At 49.9% G+C, this 17571-nt stretch overlaps 1 protein-coding gene across 1 annotated transcript in view; it reads left to right on the forward strand.

Annotated features, from left to right (window-relative positions):
• LOC126970559 (T-complex protein 1 subunit beta) overlaps nt 1-17571 on the forward strand; it is a 31145-nt gene that overhangs the window by 11291 nt on the left and 2283 nt on the right. The window contains exons 5-9 of the mRNA XM_050816530.1: nt 1081-1219; nt 1644-1852; nt 3084-3258; nt 5520-5697; nt 11438-11641. Of these exons, the coding sequence (XP_050672487.1) occupies nt 1081-1219; nt 1644-1852; nt 3084-3258; nt 5520-5697; nt 11438-11641 (905 nt within the window). The remainder of the gene's footprint in view (nt 1-1080; nt 1220-1643; nt 1853-3083; nt 3259-5519; nt 5698-11437; nt 11642-17571) is intronic.

Raw genomic sequence — 17571 nt, forward strand, 5'->3', positions numbered from 1 at the left:
TTAAAAATAACAAAGTCTTCTTTCAGTAAAATACCCTATCTACGATATTTAAGGTACTTTCCCTTCATGCCCCATAACTTTGGGACACCCTGTGTAGAGCCAGTAACAGTAGCGTCATGATCGGCATATTGAATCATGATCACACCTTCACTATCCCACAAAAGAGAGCCGCTGATCTATTGTAAGAAGTTGGAGATGATGGTGAGGATGAAGAAACCTTTGTTTCTGGATCAGAATGGTGAAACCACATGTCATTAAATATTCACTCGAATTTGTTTTTATACATCTGTCAGGATCATCTTTCATTCTAGGAACCAAATTTTATGCATTAAACGTTTGTATAAGCACATCACCAATCTAAATCTTTGTTTGTTTGGCTATAAAATATGTCACAGTACTGTAGTACGTCGATATACGTTCTAGTGTTCAACTATTGTAACCTATTGTAGGTATATAATATGTTGCGTCATTCGTCATCATGTTTGATGGATGTTCTTCCACATTTATATTCGGCTCGCAAACGTACAACAGTAACAAGCTAGAACATTATATCTGTACACAAGTTTCCTGTACATTGTTAATCACACAAACTAAATAAAAAACAACAACCACATAATTAAATTATATCCATATCCACAATACGCTCCGAAAATAAAAGACTTTCATTTCTAAAAATCAAAAGGTATTCCTATTTTATTAAGTTATACTTCTTTAGGCGCGTTGTGAAAAAATGATGAGAGTGAAATTTTAAGAAGAAGCGCGCGCATCTCTGTAACACAAAAGTAACAGGGTGAAATTGGTTCCTATAATTTTCTGACGTTTGTGCTTGGCGTTGTATTTGGCGTATCGGTTAACAAGATAGTGACCTAGCTTTATATCAAACTAGCAGCGGTTGCGATTTTTCGTAAACGGCACAAGCAACAAAATTACCGTTTTAGGTACTAATTAACAACAAAATAGCTTCTAATTCTGCTATTTTTTATTAGTTTCGTTACTTTGCCATTGCTACCTCGACAGAGGTGGCACTAGAGGATCTAAATATTTAAATGAAATTTGTTAAACTTAATAATTTAATTTCAGACACTTTACAAAATTGGCCGTTGATGCGGTGCTTAGGCTGAAAGGTTCAGGAAATTTGAAGGCTATACAAATTATCAAAATATCAGGTGGAATACTTGAAGAGTCATTCCTTGATGAAGGTTTCTTACTGAACAAAAAAGTGAGTTTTGTTTGTAAAAACTGTTGAATTTTTTTTTATTGCTTATAGATAGATATGTTACTAAGTCTACTAAGTTAGACGGTCATAGTAAAATTCGTTTATATGCTATTTTACACCGATGTATTCGTCGACATACAAATAAGGCCTTTTATTCCGATGTATCTACCTCAAAAAACATTTTTAAGAACAAATAAAATAACAACAATTACTTCTGATTTCCATCAACAGTCAAAATAAAAAAAATTTGTACGGACAAGATGGACCGACGATCTGGTCAAGATCGCCGGTCGTGGAGATCTTTGGGGAGGCCTTTATCCAGCAGTGGACGTCTTCCGGCTGATGATAACTTTTGATTACTTGTTGTCAAAAATTAATTTTTAATATAAAAATTAGTAATTCATGTGTACAATTTTTTTCTAACTAGGTAGGTGTACACCAACCAAAACGTATTGAAAATGCTAACATCCTTATTGCGAACACACCTATGGATACAGATAAAATTAAAGTGTTTGGATCGACGATCAAAGTTGATTCAATGGCCAAGATTGCTGAACTAGAGGTCGCGGAAAAAGAAAAGATGAAAGAGAAAGTGAACAAGATTCTAGCTCACAAGTGCAATGTATTTATTAACAGGTTTGTTGTGTTTTATAATGTGTAATATAGTAACGGAATGTATATAAAACATGGAAGCATTTCTGACGCTTTAAACTAGTAACAACTAAAAGTATGCCGTAGTGTGGTGCTCTTACTATGTGTACCGGCACGAGGATCACTTCGGTAAGGTAAAGTAAACGTGTAGAAACTCTTCACGTTTAAGTATTTTTTATTTAAGATTCCCACAAGATAGCAGTCGTAAAGATAATGGATAAAAGCTGTTCAAACAGAGACAGGAAAATGATTATATACCTCTAACAAGACATCTAAAATGTGTTTACTTCAATTTAAAAATAAAGATTTCTATTTATCCAATAAGAAATTCACGATGCTTTTTAAGGAGCTTCACTACATTATCAAGAATGGTATCTTGATACACTTGTGCCGAATATTTTATACCTTTTTCACGAAAGTATCGCTCAGTCACTTCTTCGTAGCTCCCCAACCATCCCCACCAAACCATCACTGAAGTGGGATAGTGCCCACGTTGCACTCTGTCGACTAATTGGGAAGCTTCCTTAGAGCTTCGAGCATAAATATGGTCATTTTATTTATTAAATGTTGCTCAATTGTACAAATTTTCTCATCCGTTAACAAAAATTTGTTGACCTCCCCTTGCGTACCGCTTCAGTAGTTGTTTCGATTTTACCACAATATACTTTTTTAAATTATCAGTTAATAAATGACCAGTACGTTTCTTATAGGCTGCAAGTCCTAAGTCGTCTTTTAAAATACGCGACATGGGTCTAGTTGCTATCTTCATCTCCCGAGATAAAATCTTTTACTTTCGGACAGGATTTCTTCTAATTCTTTCCCTTACTGCTTTGACCACCTTTTTCTTACGAACACTACGTGGACGGCCAGACCTTTTTCTGTCACAAACAGTGGAGAACTCATTTTACCTATTATTATACCCCGGTACACAAAAATTTTACTAATACCAAGCATATGGAGAGTTTTAGAAATTGCATTTGGCTCCATACCTACTTCGTGTAATGCAATCACAGCGATTCTGTTCTCTTTTTTACCCTACTCCATTTTAATATCGCAAAATATTGTACAATGTATTGGCGCCAAAATGAGAAAACTTAATGCACAATCATATAAAAATGACAGATTCCAAATTCAAATGTCATATTTTGTTCATTTTTAATTGTAATAGTGTTTATGGCCACATTAAGTATAGCATATATGTATTTTTAATTTACAGACAGTTGATTTACAACTACCCGGAGCAATTGTTTGCCGATGCCGGTGTAATGGCCATAGAGCATGCTGACTTTGATGGTATTGAGCGACTGGCCCTGGTGACCGGTGGGGAAATTGTGTCCACATTTGACTCACCCGACAAAGTTAAGCTGGGACATTGCAAAGTTATTGAGCAAGTAAGGCTGACATTGTTATAATACATAAATGTCTGGACGACCGAGCCTTGCTCGGATTTTTAAGAATGTACAAAACTTGAAAAAAAAAAATACTATAGGACATCTGGATTCGAACCAGGGTCTTCTGCTTTCCAGATCACCCAATGTCCCATCTATATATATATATATATATATATATATATATATATATATATATATATATATACACACACACAAGAATTGCTCATTTAAAGATATTAGATATGTACCCATTCCTTTATAATCTGAATATTAATATTAGAAGTAATTGTGTCTTCAAATTTAATAATCAGGTAATTATAGTTAATGACTTTGTTGTAATATAATATTTTGTGAATCAAGTACATTGTGACTACATGTGAAGCCAATCACAGCCTGTTTGATACATGTACAAATGTTGTGGTTCACTTTAATATTATATAAATCAAACATCATGAGGTGTACCAGCCAGTGCTTGTGTGCTCAACATGTTTGTTTATTATGACAATTTGTGACCAGACGAGCAATGAGTTAATTAATGTTATTCTAGTTATGATTATTGTAATTTTTGAAATAGGTGTCCTTTTGGCGCAATCCGCTCTCCATGCATAACAAAATCATAAAGGTAAAAAAACAATTAAAATAACTAACAATCAAACTGCTACACACTCGATCTGGTAGATTAATAAGAATATTTTAATTTTAATACTTTTTAGTGCACACTATATCTATTGTTTTGGAATAGTGTTTTTGAAGGCGGTCCTTTTTTTGTTATTTTATTTTTATTTTATGATTCTTAGTGCATTTGAAGTACACTAACTAACAATTTGTCTAAATATGTGTAAATATACTAAATTTTTCAATGCAGCAATGAACGTAAGTACTTTGCAATTTGATTACATACAGTGTTCCGTTACTTTGTCATGGATTCCGTAATCAGAACCTAACCAAACTATCTTTGAAGTATCTCCTTTCCAATAAAAAAAGAATTATTGAAATCGGTTGGCGCGATATTGAGTTATTCGTAAATTTATCATCCACTTTGCTATACGTATGTATAGCAAAATTTAAGACTTTTATGGTTTTCTCATGGACTGTATTGTGAGATTGGACCAAATTACAATGAGACCACTCGGGAAGCATCAGCTTTCAAATAAAAAAATAATTATCAAAATCGATTCACCCAGTCGAAAATTTTTGAGGTAACAAACATAAAAAAAAATACCGACGAATTGAGAACCTCCTTTTTTGAAGTCGGTTAATAAGTGTAATTTGCAAACAGTATAATTTCTTGAATATTGCTATTATTTGATTTAATATAGAAAAGAAATCGTCGTAATTACTAGTAAGCATCTATCATCTAGATAATCCTACTAATATTATAAATGTGAAAGTTTGTATGTCTGGATGTATGTTTCTTTAACGCAAAATCTACTAAATAGATTTTGATGAAACTTTACAATAATATAGCTTACACACCATAATAACAAATAGGCTATAATTTATAAAACTTTAGTGTGAATTATACAAAATATAAAAGAAGTGTGATTGTTACTAATGAATACAACTAGCGCAATCTCTTATCAACTAGCAAGGAAAAGATCAATACAATTTATATGTCAAAACAACGTTTGCCGGGTCAGCTAGTATACAAATAAAGTTCTAGTTAACAGATACCAGTGCTACTCGTAGATCTGCCGCGAGTGAATCCAATTGAATTTAATTTATAGTTCTGATTAAATTCGGTAGAATTTCATGCATCATCGTCATGCTCACTGAACGCCACTGCTTGTGGCGGCGACGTGGGGCGGGCCGTTCCCTTCCCTAAAATATGGTCGAGCGATGGCTGGTCCGTGCGTTATGCTCGTACACGGGCACTACTTGTGGTGGCTGGATGATCCTCTGAAATGTAATTAATAGTATCGATACATACACACATACATATGAAACAATATGATTTATGTACACGCCCCACTACTATGTAATACCAAGTTCATTACATATTCAATATCAGCTATATTTTTAGGATGTCGTTACCCATCGGCTCAAAACGGAACCCTATTACTAAGACTCGGCAGTCCGTCCGTCTGTTTGATAGTTGAAACAGTTGAAGAACAAAATACAATAAATATTTAAGGAATGTAATACAACAGAGATGATATTTATAGAGAATGATAGGGAACGACTTGCACTTGGTGTTTATGTTTTAAGTGTTAGCATTAATGTGGTTATTAAGTAATGTACAATGAATCATAATGTTCAAGGTTCTCATCGGTGACGAATGCCTCATCCGCTTCTCCGGAGTGCAGCTGGGCTCGGCCTGCACCATCGTGATCCGCGGCGCCACGCAGCAGGTCATCGACGAGGCCGAGCGCTCGCTGCACGACGCGCTGTGTGTGTTGGCCGCCACCGTCAAGGAACCCAAAGTGATCTATGGTGGAGGTGAGAATATAGACCTGTAATCACCGCAACAATGGAAATTGTACGGTATGTAACCCAATATAAAAGATATTAAATAATACTTTATTGATTTTTTTAATATATGAGAGGGGGCAAACGGGCAAGAGGCTCACGGGGAGAGGTGAGGCAACCGCCCATGGACATCCGCAACAACAGGTGTGTCAAGAAATGCGTTGCCGGCCTTTAAGGTGGGAGTATGCTTTTTTCTTGAAGGTCCCTAAGTCGTATCTGTTCGGGAAGACCGCTGCCGGTAGTTGATTCCACAAAGTGGCTGTGCGAGGCAAGAAATTTCGAAGAAAACGCGCGGTTGTGGAATGCCAGACGTCAACGTGATGCGGATGGTACTTTGCACGTAATGTCCGATGGTGGAATTCGGCCGCTGGAATCAACCCGAACAGCTCCTCTGAGCACTCTCCGTGATAAATGCGGTAGAAGATGCAGAGAGAACCCACATCTCTACGCAATGCTAGAGAATCAAGCCGATCGGAGATGACTTGATCGTCGATGATTCGAGCCGCTCTTCGTTGTATACGGTCATATGGAAGAAGCTGGTACTGGGGAGCACCCGCCCAGAGGTGAGAACAGTACTCCATGTGAGGCCGAATTTGCGCCTTATAAAGTTGCAGGCGGTGGCTTTTAGTGAAGTACTGTCTCGCCTTACTGAGTACACCAAGCTTTTTTGAGGCCAGTTTGGCCTTCTCTTCCAAGTGACCACGGAACTGAACGTCGCTCGATATATCGACGCCAAGTATGCCAATACAGGCTGTGGCAATTAGAGGAGTGATCTCGAATCGAGGGGATACGACAAAGGGAGACTTTTTAGTGGTGAACGCACAAACTTGTGTCTTCTTGGGGTTGAATTGGACTATATTATGTCGGCCCCATTCGGAGACTTTGCAAAGCATAGTCTCGATTTCAGACACAAGTTTGATCCGGTTCTCGTCGACGCTATCCCGGGACATGTTGGCACGGCCGGTGTAGGAAGCATACCCCGTGCTGTCGTCTGCATAGCAATGAATATTGCTGATTTGCAGCATATCATTGATATGCAGAAGAAACAGCGTAGGGGATAGCACACAGACTTGCGGGACACCAGAGTTTATGGGTTTTAAGTCGGAGCATGCACCGTTGATAACAACCTTGATGCTCCGATCAGCCAAAAGGCTAGTGACCCATTTGCACAACTTCTCGGGAAGCCCATAGGATGGCAGTTTCGCTGTAAGCGCTTTATGCCACACCCGATCAAAGGCCTTCGCTATGTCCAAACTCACCGCCAACGCCTCTCCCTTCGACTCAACCGCTTGCGCCCATTTATGGGTGAGGTACGCAAGAAGATCACCAGCTGAGCGACCCTGACGGAAACCGTACTGGCAGTCGCTGATCAGCTGGTGCCCTTCTAGAGGTATCCCAAGAGCTGGCGGTTGATGATCGACTCCATTACTTTGGAGAAAATGGAGGTAATGGCAATGAGACGGTAGTTGGACGGATCTGAGCGTACACCTTTCTTAGGGATCGGGTGCACTAAAGCCGCCTTCCATAATTTCGGGACTACGCCTGATGAGTAGGAGAGCCGGAAAAGACGGGTAAGGACCGGCGCCAGTTCCGGAGCACATGTCCGCAGCACTATCAGGGGAATGCCATCGGGCCCGCTCGATTTGTGAATGTCCAAGGTGAGAAGCGCCTTAACCACGGCACCATGCCGGATTTTTACCTCCGGCATATATGAATCGCACCGCGGAATATGCGGTGGTGGTGCACCTTGGTCATCCAGAGTCGAGTTGGACGCGAAGAGGGGGCCCAGGAGATCAGCTTTCTCTTTCGCGTCATGGGCCAGCGAGTCATCATCCCTGTGCAGTGGCGGAATGGCTGGCTGGCAGAAGTTTCCTTGGACAGCCTTGGCGAGCGACCAGAACGCACGAGTTCCCGAGGGAAGGCGTGCAAGTCTTTCGCCAATTCTGCTAATGTGCTTCGACTTCGCGTCAGCAATAACTCTTTTGAAGGACCTGGAGGCATGATTGAAGTGTTTTTTAAGTTCGCTGGAATTCACATCCTTAGATACCACCGCATTGACCCAAGCCTGATAGCACTCCTGCTTTCGGCGAGAGGCCATTTTGCAGGAGCTGTCAAACCATAGTTGGGACCTGCCACCGATAGGCACAGGGGAGGATGGAATGAAGAGTTCCATACCTTGCAGTACGACATCAGCAACAGCATCAGCAGCGGCATCTGGATCTCCCAGCGAAAAACAGATCTGCCTCCACGGGTAGGATGCAAAAAAGCACCGCATCTCGTCCCACTCTGCTGACCTATAGTGCCACACGCGGTGACAGCCTAAGAAGCGGGCCCGTGTTGGGCGCGTGATCGGCACGGTGCTCCGGATCAGGCAGTGGTCCGACGATCCCAGAGGAGGGTCAAACTAGGTAGCCGTCCGGATGTGAGGTCAACAGTGAAGGTGTATGATCTTGCACATCTGGGATTCGCGTTGGCGCAATAACCAGTTGCGTCAGACCATATGCTAAGGCGAAGTCGTGAACAGATTTCCCTGCATGATCGGTGGTACGTGAGCCTAGCCATTCGGCGTGGTGGACGTTAAAATCGCCAAGAAACACGATCTCTGCAGTGGGGATCTGCTCCAACACGGAATCTGTAGCCATTTGGATGTGTTCGAGGAGCCGGTCAGTCTCTGCGTTACCGCTATGGGACCTATACAGGCATGCGTAGATTCGCGGATGGTCATCGCAGTCTACACGCAGCCAGATGATGGATAGGTCCTGTCCTTCAAGAAAACTCAGGCGTCGAGAACAGACATCCTCCCTGACGTAAACGCACACGCCAGCCCGTGGTATAAAGGAGTGTTCCAAATTATACCCCGGGTAGGAAAGGTAAGATGAATCAGCCAGGGAGGATATCTGTGTCTCGGTTAAAAAGAGCAGGGCCGGCTTCGCCGTTTCCAGGTGAAAGTGGACGGCATTTAAATTTGAGCGAAGCCCCCTGATGTTGCAAAAGTCCACAGCGAGTGTGGAGGAGGGTGGTTTGAGCCTCCTGCTCTGTTTGCCCCGAGTCAGCGCAGATTTGCCCCCTCCAGAATACGCGGGGCAGCCTGGGCAACCACTGTTAGGTACAGGCCCTAATTGTGGACGCCCAGGGACGGATTCTCCAGGGCTGCATAGCCTGGTACCGTCATGGAGTAGTCTCGTTTTAGTCTGTGCTGCTATTTGTATTTGGGAGGGGGGGTGTAGGCCTCCGGATACCCCACTCACCGGACGAAACACAGCGGCATAGCCGCTATTTCACGCCGGTTTCGAGTGGGGGAGTGGTATTTCTCCGGGCGTGCCGGCCCAATTCGGTTGTGTCCGTGAGGCCCAACATGGCACTACCACTCCTAAATATATGATAGTTCTAGCTCTAAAAACATGAAGGCACCATGTTCTCCGGAGTGAGATGAACGACCAATGCCAGCGAGCAGCTCAGGACAGCCGACCGAACACCTCGCTATATTTATTATGTAGACGATATCGGCGTCTCTTCTCTTACAATGGCAGATGGAATATTTGACGGTGCTTATTGTAGTTCGGAAGATATGCTTTTATTTTAAATTGAAGATAACGCAGGAACTGTTTTTGTGAAGTTTCAATACCATAAGTGTCTTCTAACATAGACACTTATATAAATGGATATTATAACGTATTTTAATAGAGTTCAATTCTGAAGACATACGCAAGATGAAACGAAAATAAGGATATCAATGCCTTAATTGTGATGCAGTTAATATGATCGTAAAATGTTTGTTTAGTATAATACAATTCCTAGGTTGCGAATTGAATGGACTCGTTTTAGAAATTACATCCGGAGGCCTTTCTCCGAGACACAGATATGTATGAAGTTATTAATTAGTAGTAGTAATTATTTAGTAGATAAGTTTAATGGGTGCTTATTATCAATTTTTGACAGTCTTATACCCAAAAAACGAATCTAAGTTTATAAACCTAGTCATCCCTGGATTACACTCACCATTAGGCATACGGTGAAACTTCGAAACGACGCATATCACAGGTATCGTTTGTCTGGCTTAGAAGCACACAAAGTTAAAAACTAAACAGTATATAGTAAATACACCAATAAATTCCGAAAACTTGCTTTCTCCAGCCAGCACTTTAATAGGCACTCGAGCAGCTCTAAGAATTTATGGAATAACCTGAAGAAGTGCGTTGATATTTCATCAAAGACCCGTCACGCCGTAATCCCAAACCATTTTCGAGACCCAGACGCAATAAACTTACATTTTTCGAAATTCTCCGGCGAGAATGAAATTTAATTGTCACAGCTGACATATTATGAGTTCCAGTTTAAAACAGTAGACGAAGCTACCATTTTTAGGTGATAAATCAAATTAAGTCTAACGTCGGAATAGATGACATATCTCTTGATATGCTACTTCTAACTCTTCCTCACTCTTTAAGTACTATCACTCATATTGTTAACACATCCATTCTGCCAAACACTTTCCCAAACGCCTGGAAGTCAGCCATTGTAACTCCGTTACCAAAAACAGCAGATGTCACGGAGTTGAAAGACTTGCGATAAGTATTCTTCCCTGCATTTCGAAAGTCTTTGAACGTGTTGTGTATATGCAGTTCGCGACTCACTTTGAAAGTAATAAATTCGTACCGGTTTATCAGTTAGGCTTTAGGAAAGATCGCAGCACTTCTACTACTCTCAATCTCAAAAGACATTGTCGATAATATCTTGTGTGCTCGTGATCATGGTCAAGGGTCTATCATGATGCTCTTAGACTTTTCACACGCCTTGGAAGCTATTAACATGTCCTTGCCTCTTTCAAAAATGAGCTCTAATGGTGTCAAACCTTACATAAACTCACGCCTTGTTCCCGTCGGGGTAGGCAGAGACAATAGAATGCCATTTGCTTCTATCTTTACAAACCTCACGCGCTTCCTCTACATTCATTACTTTTTTTATACATGCTCGCCGGTTGCGGGTGCTTCGGACCTCTCCTTTTCTCAAAACTATCTCAGTGGCCGTAATCAGCGTGTGCTCAGCTTTGAGATGATAATGGATACCCATTGCTGTCAGAGCAAATACAATTAAGTAGAGGAATTCCACAGGGCTCAATTTTGGGGCTTTTGCTTTTCATTCTATATACTGCCGACGTATCGAACATAATAAAGCATTGTACTTTTCACATGTATATCGTCTACATACAACTATACATCTCGTTCCGATCAGAAAACATTACCGACGCATTTAATAAATTGAATAGCGATCTGAAGCGCATTCACGTGTGGTTCAAGCCTAATACTTTAGTTTAGAACCCATGTAAAATCAAAATATATGATTTTGGGGTCTAAATTTCAAATAGATAAAATCGTTTCTTCGCAGCCTAATGTAAGTGTTATAGGTACACAATTAGAACGGGTAACCGAAGCACGTAATCTAGGGGTGTTAATGGACGATGGTTTAAATTTTGAGAAACATGCGAACGAACCGTGTCCGACTCGGGGACCTTCAAGAAAAGAGCATACTCTCATCTTAAAGGCCGGCAACACATCTCTTGACACCTGATGTTGTGGATATCCATGAGCGGTTGCCTCACTTCTTCCCACCCCGTGAGCCTCTCGCCCGTTTGCCCCCTCTTATGTATAAAATGCCACAAACGTTATTTCTACCGAAGTCAGGAGATGTATATAATATACCGTCCCCGCAGGCGCCAGCGAGATGCTGATGGCGCAGGCGGCGTCGCTGGCGGCCGGCCGCACGCCGGGCAAGGAGGCGGCCGCGGCCGAGGCCTTCGCCGTGGCGCTGCGGCGCCTGCCGGCCGCCGTGGCCGACAACGCGGGCCTGGACAGTGCCGACCTCGTGGCCCAGCTGCGGGCCGAGCACGCGCAGGGCCGCGCCACCGCCGGGCTCGGTAACAACATTGTATTATAACACTTGTAGCGCCGCTGCCGGCCGCCGTGGCCGACAACGCGGGCCTGGACAGTGCCGACCTCGTGGCCCAGCTGCGGGCCGAGCACGCGCAGGGCCGCGCCACCGCCGGGCTCGGTAACAACATTGTATTATAACACTTGTAGCGCCGCTGCCGGCCGCCGTGGCCGACAACGCGGGCCTGGACAGTGCCGACCTCGTGGCCCAGCTGCGGGCCGAGCACGCGCAGGGCCGCGCCACCGCCGGGCTCGGTAACAACATTGTATTATAACACTTGTAGCGCCGCTGCCGACAACGCGGGCCTGGACAGTGCCGACCTCGTGGCACAGCTGCGGGCCGAGCACGCGCAGGGCCGCGCCACCGCCGGGCTCGGTAACAACATTGTATTATAACACTTGTAGCGCCGCTGCCGACAACGCGGGCCTGGACAGTGCCGACCTCGTGGCCCAGCTGCGGGCCGAGCACGCGCAGGGCCGCGCCACCGCCGGGCTCGGTAACAACATTGTATTATAACACTTGTAGCGCCGCTGCCGACAACGCGGGCCTGGACAGTGCCGACCTCGTGGCCCAGCTGCGGGCCGAGCACGCGCAGGGCCGCGCCACCGCCGGGCTCGGTAACAACATTGTATTATAACACTTGTAGCGCCGCTGCCGACAACGCGGGCCTGGACAGTGCCGACCTCGTGGCCCAGCTGCGGGCCGAGCACGCGCAGGGCCGCGCCACCGCCGGGCTCGGTAACAACATTGTATTATAACACTTGTAGCGCCGCTGCCGGCCGCCGTGGCCGACAACGCGGGCCTGGACAGTGCCGACCTCGTGGCCCAGCTGCGGGCCGAGCACGCGCAGGGCCGCGCCACCGCCGGGCTCGGTAACAACATTGTATTATAACACTTGTAGCGCCGCTGCCGACAACGCGGGCCTGGACAGTGCCGACCTCGTGGCACAGCTGCGGGCCGAGCACGCGCAGGGCCGCGCCACCGCCGGGCTCGGTAACAACATTGTATTATAACACTTGTAGCGCCGCTGCCGACAACGCGGGCCTGGACAGTGCCGACCTCGTGGCCCAGCTGCGGGCCGAGCACGCGCAGGGCCGCGCCACCGCCGGGCTCGGTAACAACATTGTATTATAACACTTGTAGCGCCGCTGCCGACAACGCGGGCCTGGACAGTGCCGACCTCGTGGCCCAGCTGCGGGCCGAGCACGCGCAGGGCCGCGCCACCGCCGGGCTCGGTAACAACATTGTATTATAACACTTGTAGCGCCGCTGCCGACAACGCGGGCCTGGACAGTGCCGACCTCGTGGCCCAGCTGCGGGCCGAGCACGCGCAGGGCCGCGCCACCGCCGGGCTCGGTAACAACATTGTATTATAACACTTGTAGCGCCGCTGCCGGCCGCCGTGGCCGACAACGCGGGCCTGGACAGTGCCGACCTCGTGGCCCAGCTGCGGGCCGAGCACGCGCAGGGCCGCGCCACCGCCGGGCTCGGTAACAACATTGTATTATAACACTTGTAGCGCCGCTGCCGACAACGCGGGCCTGGACAGTGCCGACCTCGTGGCCCAGCTGCGGGCCGAGCACGCGCAGGGCCGCGCCACCGCCGGGCTCGGTAACAACATTGTATTATAACACTTGTAGCGCCGCTGCCGGCCGCCGTGGCCGACAACGCGGGCCTGGACAGTGCCGACCTCGTGGCCCAGCTGCGGGCCGAGCACGCGCAGGGCCGCGCCACCGCCGGGCTCGGTAACAACATTGTATTATAACACTTGTAGCGCCGCTGCCGGCCGCCGTGGCCGACAACGCGGGCCTGGACAGTGCCGACCTCGTGGCCCAGCTGCGGGCCGAGCACGCGCAGGGCCGCGCCACCGCCGGGCTCGGTAACAACATTGTATTATAACACTTGTAGCGCCGCTGCCGACAACGCGGGCCTGGACAGTGCCGACCTCGTGGCCCAGCTGCGGGCCGAGCACGCGCAGGGCCGCGCCACCGCCGGGCTCGGTAACAACATTGTATTATAACACTTGTAGCGCCGCTGCCGACAACGCGGGCCTGGACAGTGCCGACCTCGTGGCCCAGCTGCGGGCCGAGCACGCGCAGGGCCGCGCCACCGCCGGGCTCGGTAACAACATTGTATTATAACACTTGTAGCGCCGCTGCCGACAACGCGGGCCTGGACAGTGCCGACCTCGTGGCCCAGCTGCGGGCCGAGCACGCGCAGGGCCGCGCCACCGCCGGGCTCGGTAACAACATTGTATTATAACACTTGTAGCGCCGCTGCCGACAACGCGGGCCTGGACAGTGCCGACCTCGTGGCCCAGCTGCGGGCCGAGCACGCGCAGGGCCGCGCCACCGCCGGGCTCGGTAACAACATTGTATTATAACACTTGTAGCGCCGCTGCCGACAACGCGGGCCTGGACAGTGCCGACCTCGTGGCCCAGCTGCGGGCCGAGCACGCGCAGGGCCGCGCCACCGCCGGGCTCGGTAACAACATTGTATTATAACACTTGTAGCGCCGCTGCCGACAACGCGGGCCTGGACAGTGCCGACCTCGTGGCCCAGCTGCGGGCCGAGCACGCGCAGGGCCGCGCCACCGCCGGGCTCGGTAACAACATTGTATTATAACACTTGTAGCGCCGCTGCCGGCCGCCGTGGCCGACAACGCGGGCCTGGACAGTGCCGACCTCGTGGCCCAGCTGCGGGCCGAGCACGCGCAGGGCCGCGCCACCGCCGGGCTCGGTAACAACATTGTATTATAACACTTGTAGCGCCGCTGCCGGCCGCCGTGGCCGACAACGCGGGCCTGGACAGTGCCGACCTCGTGGCCCAGCTGCGGGCCGAGCACGCGCAGGGCCGCGCCACCGCCGGGCTCGGTAACAACATTGTATTATAACACTTGTAGCGCCGCTGCCGGCCGCCGTGGCCGACAACGCGGGCCTGGACAGTGCCGACCTCGTGGCCCAGCTGCGGGCCGAGCACGCGCAGGGCCGCGCCACCGCCGGGCTCGGTAACAACATTGTATTATAACACTTGTAGCGCCGCTGCCGGCCGCCGTGGCCGACAACGCGGGCCTGGACAGTGCCGACCTCGTGGCCCAGCTGCGGGCCGAGCACGCGCAGGGCCGCGCCACCGCCGGGCTCGGTAACAACATTGTATTATAACACTTGTAGCGCCGCTGCCGACAACGCGGGCCTGGACAGTGCCGACCTCGTGGCCCAGCTGCGGGCCGAGCACGCGCAGGGCCGCGCCACCGCCGGGCTCGGTAACAACATTGTATTATAACACTTGTAGCGCCGCTGCCGGCCGCCGTGGCCGACAACGCGGGCCTGGACAGTGCCGACCTCGTGGCCCAGCTGCGGGCCGAGCACGCGCAGGGCCGCGCCACCGCCGGGCTCGGTAACAACATTGTATTATAACACTTGTAGCGCCGCTGCCGGCCGCCGTGGCCGACAACGCGGGCCTGGACAGTGCCGACCTCGTGGCCCAGCTGCGGGCCGAGCACGCGCAGGGCCGCGCCACCGCCGGGCTCGGTAACAACATTGTATTATAACACTTGTAGCGCCGCTGCCGACAACGCGGGCCTGGACAGTGCCGACCTCGTGGCCCAGCTGCGGGCCGAGCACGCGCAGGGCCGCGCCACCGCCGGGCTCGGTAACAACATTGTATTATAACACTTGTAGCGCCGCTGCCGGCCGCCGTGGCCGACAACGCGGGCCTGGACAGTGCCGACCTCGTGGCCCAGCTGCGGGCCGAGCACGCGCAGGGCCGCGCCACCGCCGGGCTCGGTAACAACATTGTATTATAACACTTGTAGCGCCGCTGCCGGCCGCCGTGGCCGACAACGCGGGCCTGGACAGTGCCGACCTCGTGGCCCAGCTGCGGGCCGAGCACGCGCAGGGCCGCGCCACCGCCGGGCTCGGTAACAACATTGTATTATAACACTTGTAGCGCCGCTGCCGGCCGCCGTGGCCGACAACGCGGGCCTGGACAGTGCCGACCTCGTGGCCCAGCTGCGGGCCGAGCACGCGCAGGGCCGCGCCACCGCCGGGCTCGGTAACAACATTGTATTATAACACTTGTAGCGCCGCTGCCGACAACGCGGGCCTGGACAGTGCCGACCTCGTGGCCCAGCTGCGGGCCGAGCACGCGCAGGGCCGCGCCACCGCCGGGCTCGGTAACAACATTGTATTATAACACTTGTAGCGCCGCTGCCGGCCGCCGTGGCCGACAACGCGGGCCTGGACAGTGCCGACCTCGTGGCCCAGCTGCGGGCCGAGCACGCGCAGGGCCGCGCCACCGCCGGGCTCGGTAACAACATTGTATTATAACACTTGTAGCGCCGCGGCCGACAACGCGGGCCTGGACAGTGCCGACCTCGTGGCCCAGCTGCGGGCCGAGCACGCGCAGGGCCGCGCCACCGCCGGGCTCGGTAACAACATTGTATTATAACACTTGTAGCGCCGCTGCCGACAACGCGGGCCTGGACAGTGCCGACCTCGTGGCCCAGCTGCGGGCCGAGCACGCGCAGGGCCGCGCCACCGCCGGGCTCGGTAACAACATTGTATTATAACACTTGTAGCGCCGCTGCCGACAACGCGGGCCTGGACAGTGCCGACCTCGTGGCCCAGCTGCGGGCCGAGCACGCGCAGGGCCGCGCCACCGCCGGGCTCGGTAACAACATTGTATTATAACACTTGTAGCGCCGCTGCCGACAACGCGGGCCTGGACAGTGCCGACCTCGTGGCCCCGCTGCGGGCCGAGCACGCGCAGGGCCGCGCCACCGCCGGGCTCGGTAACAACATTGTATTATAACACTTGTAGCGCCGCTGCCGGCCGCCGTGGCCGACAACGCGGGCCTGGACAGTGCCGACCTCGTGGCCCAGCTGCGGGCCGAGCACGCGCAGGGCCGCGCCACCGCCGGGCTCGGTAACAACATTGTATTATAACACTTGTAGCGCCGCTGCCGACAACGCGGGCCTGGACAGTGCCGACCTCGTGGCACAGCTGCGGGCCGAGCACGCGCAGGGCCGCGCCACCGCCGGGCTCGGTAACAACATTGTATTATAACACTTGTAGCGCCGCTGCCGGCCGCCGTGGCCGACAACGCGGGCCTGGACAGTGCCGACCTCGTGGCCCAGCTGCGGGCCGAGCACGCGCAGGGCCGCGCCACCGCCGGGCTCGGTAACAACATTGTATTATAACACTTGTAGCGCCGCTGCCGACAACGCGGGCCTGGACAGTGCCGACCTCGTGGCCCAGCTGCGGGCCGAGCACGCGCAGGGCCGCGCCACCGCCGGGCTCGGTAACAACATTGTATTATAACACTTGTAGCGCCGCTGCCGGCCGCCGTGGCCGACAACGCGGGCCTGGACAGTGCCGACCTCGTGGCCCAGCTGCGGGCCGAGCACGCGCAGGGCCGCGCCACTGCCGGGCTCGGTAACAACATTGTATTATAACACTTGTAGCGCCGCTGCCGACAACGCGGGCCTGGACAGTGCCGACCTCGTGGCCCAGCTGCGGGCCGACAATCCAATATGGCTGATATCGCCAACATATATATCAGTCATGTGTACCACCATAACAGAAAAAAAAATGTGAAAATCGAGCATACGTAACTCACGAAATTTGAAAATAACGGTTATTTTTTGATCAGACGTCTGAGACCAATCACACTAAGTCCTAACCTATCCAAGTTATATGATAAATTAATGCAAAGTAAATTGGTTCAGTTTCTTACAAAATTTAATGTTTTATGTGAGGCTCAATACGCATTCTAAAAATGCATTACAAGTGCTATATTTTGTGTCGTGAATCATATTTTAAAATATATTGATAATAAAAAAAGCATTTGACTATGTTGACCATGATATATTATTAAATAAATGTTATCAATATGGTTTAAGGGGAATTACTTGA

This window comes from Leptidea sinapis, chromosome 21 (genome assembly GCF_905404315.1).
Source record: "Leptidea sinapis chromosome 21, ilLepSina1.1, whole genome shotgun sequence".
Classification (NCBI taxonomy): domain Eukaryota; kingdom Metazoa; phylum Arthropoda; class Insecta; order Lepidoptera; family Pieridae; genus Leptidea; species Leptidea sinapis.